General features: G+C 45.8%; 1 protein-coding gene across 1 annotated transcript in view; it reads right to left on the minus strand.

Annotated features, from left to right (window-relative positions):
* Positions 1-5,553: 5,553 nt before the first annotated feature.
* The window catches only part of LOC138364842 (putative uncharacterized protein DDB_G0290521), a 4,586-nt gene continuing 1,896 nt past the window's right edge, over positions 5,554-8,243 (minus strand). The window contains exon 2 of the mRNA XM_069324820.1: positions 5,554-5,973. Within this exon, the coding sequence (XP_069180921.1) occupies positions 5,554-5,973 (420 nt within the window). The remainder of the gene's footprint in view (positions 5,974-8,243) is intronic.

An 8,243-nucleotide genomic window follows, 5' to 3' on the forward strand; every position in this document is an offset into this window, starting at 1 on the left:
ACTTACTGGTACAGGAGCGAGGTCGTAAGTGTGTGAAGTGAGGTGAGTGAGATACCAGGATACAATGAGCAAACTCAGTGACATTGGAAGAACGGTGAAACAAATGCAACATGATTCAGATATATACAATAATCTTCCAGCATTTTTTCAGTTCCTGGTTTCTTAAATGGGGTTTGGAAACACGTATCCAAAACACTTCTTACGAGCCTTTATCATATGTCTTATGAGCTTTGGCATATGTCTTACCAGCCTTGGCATGTGTCTCACCAGCCTTGGCATATGTCTATGGCATATATCTTACAAGATACAGCCTATGGCATATATCTTACAAGATACAGCCTATGGCATATATCTTACAAGATACAGCCTATGGCATATATCTTACAAGATTCTACATAAACGCTCACTATGACGTGAAGAAAACTTGTGGATGTGTAGTAACTGAAGCGGGTAATGTGAGCTGGCATAATTCTCCAGGACGCGATGGACAGGCAGTGTACAGTACACGCCAAGTCTCCCAGGAACTCTGTAACTGGTTAGTGTTCCCTAGAGTGTTTCATGCGATGTGTTGAGTCGCAGCGGTAAGGGCGTTGGAAATGGAAGAAAAGAGGGTGAAGACGAGAAAAAATGAGAGTAAGAAAGGGCGGAGGAGGAAAATGGGGGATGGTTATTTGTAATTATAAATATCACCCTCGATCATCCCCATTACAAATAAATCATACCCATTAAAATGTTAGACAATATCCTGTGTAAGCGTATAAAGTAGTAGTGTATGTGAAGAGTAACTAGATGAAAACATTAATATTATACGCAGAAAGATCATGCGTATTTCGTGAGAGTTTAGTAAAAATTAGTAACGAATAGGGAGGCCTTTTCTATTTTTTAAGTCGGGTAAGACTCTGCCTACGTTAGTGTCCTCTTGAACTGCACGTTTGGGCTAATTGTCTGCCCTCTGGGTGATAATGCTCGAAAATCTTGCGTATAATTGGCGTGTCAACAGAGTACGCAAAATGTGGATTGCAATTCTCGAGTCGACATAGTACGCCAAAAGCTGCCATGCCATTTTCGTGTCGACAGAATTGCCTAAAAGGTTCAGATGGAAACCTGGACGATTGTTAGTGATGAATGTGGAGTTGGCCAAAGGCTTCAAATGGCCCTTGTGAACAAGACTGTTAGTTACACATATTATGTATTTTCTCAAAGACTGGTTGCAGGAGTTATCTTTGATAACAGGCTACGAGGGGGCCTCGTAGCCTGGTGGATAGTGCGCAGGACTCGTAATTCTGTGGCGCGGGTTCGATTCCCGCACGAGGCAGAAACAATTGGGCAAAGTTTCTTTCACCCTGAATGCCCCTGTTACCTAGCAGTAAATAGGTACCTGGGAGTTAGTCATCTGTCACGGGCTGCTTCCTGGGGGTGGAGGCCTGGTCGCGGACCGGGCCTGCGGGGAAACTAAAGCCCCGAAATCATCTCAAGATAACCTCAAGATAACCTCAAGATTGATGGGCTTGCCTGACTAGGCAGTTATCTTTTGTAAGCTTTTATTGTGAGAAATGAGGAGTTAACAGATTCGTGTAATTAATGAAAGGTTTGATAAATACCTCCAAAGAATACCTTATCAACCAGGCTGTGATTCATACGTCAGGCTGCGATCAACCAGCATCCAACAGTCTTGGTTAACCAGTCCAGCAATCAGGAGGTCTGGTCGAAGACCGGGCCGCGGGGACGCTATGCCTCGAAATCATCACAAGGTAACCGCAAGGTAAGGTAGTCGATAGTGTGCGCGTCTTGGGTGAGCCAGAATGCGACTTCGATCCCACACAATGCCCCAGACACTTGTCCCTAATGTAATTCTCGTCACCAGTGTGGGTACTACAGTGGCCTGCGCTCTCCACCAAGATCTCATTATATTTAGCGTTTGTTAACGAAAGAAGAGTTCACCTGTGAGCTGGTCCAGGTGGAAAAGTTTCTAATAAGACAAATTAACAAGGTTTACGTGAGGGCTTTTTCCCCTCGTCCCGGGAAGGATCAAATACTCAGACGACGGTACTGTACGCTTCTTGTAGAGTGTTGCCCGTGTGTGTGTGTAGTTAAGGTGACGGCTAAATGTCCGCAATTTGTTCTAGTTTGTTACGTCAATTGCGCGTGTCTGATGAGGTGAATCCGGACCCAGACATTCTCAGGTTGTGTGATCCTTCCTGGTTTTTATTTCTCATCGCACTAATTGAAGAAGAGCAAGGGTACGGGGGAAGAAAGAAAGACAAGTAGACAAGTAAGCAGTGTGTGAGACACGAGTGAGAGGATATTCCTACATCTGGAGGAGAGTATTTGTGAGAGCTTGTGCTTTGGGAAAGGCAAGAAGGGCAGATATGGAAGGGTGGTAGAGGGGTCATCCTGTGTCGTGGAGGGAGGGGAGGTAGCGAGGCAGCAATATTTACCCATGAGAGTGGCAGGGGGATGAGCTGTCTTACTTAGGTAGGGCGGAGCAGATGCCTTTGTGTAGGCTAATGAATGGTAGCGCTGTAGGAGAGGGGGAGGGTGTCTGGTAAAGCAAACTACTACAAGCAATTACCCATCGTGGGGGAGGATGGTGGTGGTTGGTGGGGGGGGGGGGCAGTATGGGTTAATTGAGAGGGACTAAGGGGAAACGTGATGAGTGGCAGGGCAGCATGGAGTGCCTGTGGTATACGCCGCTGAGTGCCAGTGTAGGAGCAGGAGCAGCAGCAGTAGCAGGAGGAGGAGGAGGAGGAGGAGCCGTGGCCACGGGTGAGGGTCTGGGGTGACTGAGGCAGCAGTGAGGGCCGCGGCAGCCAGCGAGGCGGCCAGTCGGTGGTGGAGTGTGCCACGCGCACCTTGCCCGTCTCCCGCCCGCGCCCACACGTGTCTCCCACCACCCGCACCACACTACCTCGGATACGCCCCTACCTCCTGGGCACCCAGGTGTGCATACCCTACACATGCCCAGTCCTGCCCGACATCTCTACATGGATATAAGCCCGACCGCTATGGAATCTCCAATGCAATGACTAGAAAATGGAAATAAAAATATGAGGTGTGTTTTCCCCCCACGGCATTACCTATGGTCTGATGTTACGCGCACACCAGCAAGCAGTGGTGACGTGTACTGTATGCTGAGAAATGTGCTTCGCGAACATCACAACAACAGATGATTTATTTATATTGAAAACGAACGAGCTTTTAAAACAGTTGGTGATGCATTAGTCTCCTGAATCTGTAGCTGTGTGCGACAAAGAGGATCTGTGTTTCTGTGCATGTATGTGGATATGATTCAACCGGTAGCGAATAAAGGTCACTTTCGTAAAGCCAAACCCGGACGTTATGGACCAGCCGACCACACGTCCCGGGGGAAATTATTTTGTGAGCACTTAAAAATGTACTATAAAGAGGAACGCACCTCTTAGTTGTAAAGGAGGATAACTGTTAGTGATTGCTGTAATGCGGTGTTATATAGAGCTTTTACAGTCATGTGGAGTGAGGACTGTAAAGGGGTTTCTTGTGGGGGCCCCCCAACCGTGTCTTGTAAGGGGGGGGCCCTCAACCGTGTCTTGCGAAGAGGGTTTCGAACTGTGTTTTGTGGGGCCCAGTGTCTTGTGGGAGAGGCCTTCCGCTTGCTAGGATCCCACAGTTGTGTCTTGTGAGGGGGCCCTCCGCTTGCCGGGACCCCAACCGTGTCTTGGGAGCCCTACGCTTGCTGGGGCCCCCAGACGTGTCTTGGTGGAGAGGGGGAGGGCCTCCTCCGTTGACTGGGGGCCCACTTGTCGCATCCCGCGTTGGAAATCATGAAAAGAGACCACTTGTAAACCCAGGCAGATGGAAGGAATAACGGAACACACGAGTTGGGGTCCAAAGGTTCGACTAGGAGTAGAGTGGTGGACCTGGGAGAGAGGGAGGGGGGGAGGGGGGAGAGGGGGAAGGAGGTGAAATAGTGTATTAGTGAAGCCCAAGTGGATGCTGTAGCCTGTGCGTCGCTGTAGTGGTGGTGTTATGCCCCAAGTCTTGCCTGAAACAAAGACCTGTCTCGCATCCTAATTGGTGGAAACAAGTTAAGGTTGCTCCACAAAATCATCACAATGATGTAAAATAAAAAAGGGGTTGGGGGGTTATCAGCAAGAATAAAGTGGAAGGTTGTGAGGAGAGGAATATCAGTTCGTGTAGCAGCAGGAGGAGCACAACCGCTACTACTACCCAAGGACACCGACCAGGACAGGGAAGCTTCACCAGCCTCACTCAAGCTTGGTGAGGGGGCTAGGTACCCCCTCCCCACTCACCCACCGTCCACAATGGCAGGGAAGTAAATTCAATAACTCGTCTCCTTATTTGGTTTGAAGTTAAAAGGTCTAAACATATTCGTGATGGAATCTGTTCCCTCTTCCCCATTCCTTACCCCACCCTCCTCTCCTTCTTTCCCCCCCCCCTTTCCTTACCCATCTCCCCCTCCCTCTTTTCCCCCTACCCATTCCGATAAATACTCACCCCCCTCCCCCCAACTCCCCGTTACAGCAGTGTAACAAATGTAAACAAAACAGAAGACCCAGTCATGAGGACGATATCAATCGTTTGCTGTCCTAAATATATCGATTTACATAATATCATTAAAAAATTTTGACCGAGGTTTACTTTACCTTTGATGGCGACCAGCGAGCACTGTTGGCTGCCAATTTACGTTATTAATTGGGACGTTTGTTTAATGGACACCGCCATTATCTATCGCTTATATGGTCAGGCGTGGCGGTTTGTGGAGACTGAGCTGTGTATTGGTGTAGTACAGAGGTGGTTTATGGTGGTACAGAACTACAGTATAGTACAGAGATGGTTTATGGTGGTACAGAACTACAGTATAGTACAGAGATGGTTTATGGTGGTACAGAACTACAGTATAGTACAGAGATGGTTTATGGTGGTACAGAACTCTACAGTATAATACAGAAGTGTTGTTTGGTAATACAGAACTCTAGAGTATCGAGTGTTATGTGACAAGTAACCTCTATGTACAGAGCTGCGGGTGTAGAGGGTAAAGAGAGATTAATGGAGTCCTTATTATTGCAAGGGTGTAGTGTACTTTATTGTGTAGTACATATCCCGTACAGAAGAGTGTACTGTTACACACATTGTGCTACTTCATGCTCGTGTAGTGTGCTTGTTGTGGGTGTACTTGTCGACACTAGTGAAGGTCTGGTTGTGGGTGTACTTGTCGACACTAGTGAAGGTCTAGCTGGGAGTGTACTTGTCGACACTACTGAAGGTCTGACTGTGGGTGTACTTGTCGACACTAGTGAAGGTCTAGCTGGGAGTGTACTTGTCGACACTACTGAAGGTCTGACTGTGGGTGTACTTGTCGACACTAGTGAAGGTCTAGCTGGGAGTGTATTTGTCGACACTACTGAAGGTCTGACTGTGGGTGTACTTGTCGACACTAGGGAAGGTCTGGTTGTGGGTGTACTTGTCGACACTAGTGAAGGTCTGACTGGGAGTGTACTTGTCGACACTAGTGAAGGTCTGACTGTGGGTGTACTTGTCGATACTAGTGAAGGTCTAACTGGGAGTGTACTTGTCGGCACTAGTGAAGGTCTGACTGTGGGTGTACTTGTCGACAGAAGTGAAGGTCTGACTGGGAGTGTACTTGTCGGCACTAGTGAAGGTCTGACTGGGGGTGTACTTGTCGACACAAGTGAAGGTCTGACTGTGGGTGTACTTGTCGACACAAGTGAAGGTCTGACTGTGGGTGTACTTGTCGACACTAGTGAAGGTCTGACTGTGGGTGTACTTGTCGACACTAGTGAAGGTCTGACTGTGGGTGTACTTGTCGACACAAGTGAAGGTCTGACTGGGAGTGTACTTGTCGGCACTAGTGAAGGTCTGGCTGGGGGTGTACTTGTCGGCACTAGTGAAGGTCTGGCTGGGGGTGTACTTGTCGACACTAGTGAAGGTCTGACTGGGAGTGTACTTGTCGGCCTAACACCAGCGAGGTCCTTGCTGGGAGCGGAGTGTGGGGCAGTCAGTAAATACAGATTTACAGTGTACCTTGTCAAGGGTGTGAAGCAGCATTCAACATAGTCTATTACCGTCTTGTCTAGTGACAGCCGTCTATAATTGGAGATAGCTTATGCTACGCCTGCAGCTTATAGCGTGTACGCAATCCAGCATGACGTTGTTTGTAGCGTTAAAGTGTGGTTGCTGCTTCTGTTTGCTCTGGCTACCGGGAGAGTGAGGTACTAGAGTGGTTTGTGAAGTACAGGTGTTGTATTATTTTGAGAGTACCGGTGTTTTATTAAGACTTCTTTTTTTAGAGGGGTGGTTCACGGAGTCTGTGTGTACCTATCAGTGACTGTAGAGAAGTGAGGTTCAGTTTGGTGTGTTTCCAGGCAGCCTGTAAGATTCATCCCTTGTACAAGTTTCCAGAACCTCTATGTGTCTTCGGCTGCCATACTAAATGATCATTCCGTTGTATACGATTCCCTCCCATCCCGCATGGAGCTGTGAGGTACAACCATGGACATCTTCAAGAGAAAACTAGGTTATTTTCTCCAAGGAGTGCCGGACCAACCGGGCTGTGGTGGGTATGTGGGCCTGCGGGCCGCTCCAAGCATCAGCCTAGTGGACCAAACTCTCACAAGTCAAGCCTGGCCTCGGGCCGGGCTTGGGGAGTAGAAGAACTCCCAGAACCCCATCAACCAGGTATCAACCAGGTACTGTTCCCCTGTGTGCTTGTGTCCATTTAAGCTACGTTTGGCCTTCAGGTATGTGATAAATCATGCATCGGGAGAACCCTGTTTACCTGCTTTGATATGTCACGCAGACAGCTAGTATCTACCCAAGTGAGAGTCCACCTCCTGTGTGTGTGTGTGTGTGTGTGTGTGTGTGTGTGTGTGTCCACCTCCTGTGTGTGTGTGTTATGCCAGGACAAACTGACGGTGTGTAGTGGTGTAGTTCACACAATGTTGGGACAGCAGCCGGGCCCAGTGTTCTTAGCTCTTGGGCCCCGCCTTTTGAGCCCTTAGCTGCCTGATGCAGCTACTTCCAACTCAAGTTCAAGTATGTTTATTGAGACAAGGAAAAAAAATACATCTCAAAGGGCTAGAGTAGCTTAGGAGGCTATTTCTGCCCTCCTCCCCCCCCTCTCTTGTGATTGGTCTCTTTGTCGGAGTGGTTATATTTCCCAGGGGAGACTACTCTCGAAATTATGCAGTGGTGGATTATGGTAGGAAACATCATTATAAACTATTGCGGTACTTCATTAATGGGCATGTGGTTCTGATAGTAATTTATTTCTTGTAGTCTCTCTCTCTCTCTCTCTCTCTCTCTCTCTCTCTCTCTCTCTCTCTCTCTCTCTCTCTCTCTCTCTCTCTCTCTCTCTCTCTCTCTCTCTCTCTCTCTCTCTCTCAAACTTGACATATCAGTGTCCCCGACGCTCCATTAGTTATGCAAATAAAAAATTGTCAATAATAAGTAGAAATTAACGAATACTGATAATTATTAATAATTATGTTAATTATAAACGAAGACAAGGAAAAGTAGCTAAAATATTATACTACTACTGATAATAATAATAATATGCAAATTTCAAATTATTAAAAAATTAATGATTAATCATTATAATTACAAATAATAACTGAAATAATTAGTTAATAATTGAAATAATTAGTTAATAATTGAAATAATTAGTTAATAATTGAAATAATTAGTTAATAATTGAAATATTTATTTAATTGAAATAATTAGTAATAATTGAAATAATTAGTTAATAATTGAAATAATTAGTTAATAATTGAAATAATTAGTTAATAATTGAAATATTTAGTTAATAATTGAAATATTTACTTAATAATTGAAATAATTACAGTTAATAATTGACATAATTACAGTTAATAATTGACTTACAACTAATAATGAAATACAGATAATAATTGAACTAAGTACAATTAATAGTTGGAATACTTACCATGAGACATTACAATCAGTTGGGTTTGGACCAACCACAAGTGATTGGGCTCACCGCCAGACATGTAATTGGTCTGGGACCAGATTCACGAAAGCACTTACGAACGTGTACATCTTTCCTCAGTCTTTGACGGCTTTGGTTACATTTATTAAACAGTTTACAAGCATGAAAACTTCCCATTCAATTATTGTTATTGTTATAAACAGCCTCCTGGTGCTTTGGAGCTCATTAACTGTTTAATAATTGAAAACAACGCCGCCAAAGATTGAGAAAAGATGTACAG

This window comes from Procambarus clarkii, chromosome 15 (genome assembly GCF_040958095.1).
Source record: "Procambarus clarkii isolate CNS0578487 chromosome 15, FALCON_Pclarkii_2.0, whole genome shotgun sequence".
In the NCBI taxonomy this organism is placed as follows: domain Eukaryota; kingdom Metazoa; phylum Arthropoda; class Malacostraca; order Decapoda; family Cambaridae; genus Procambarus; species Procambarus clarkii.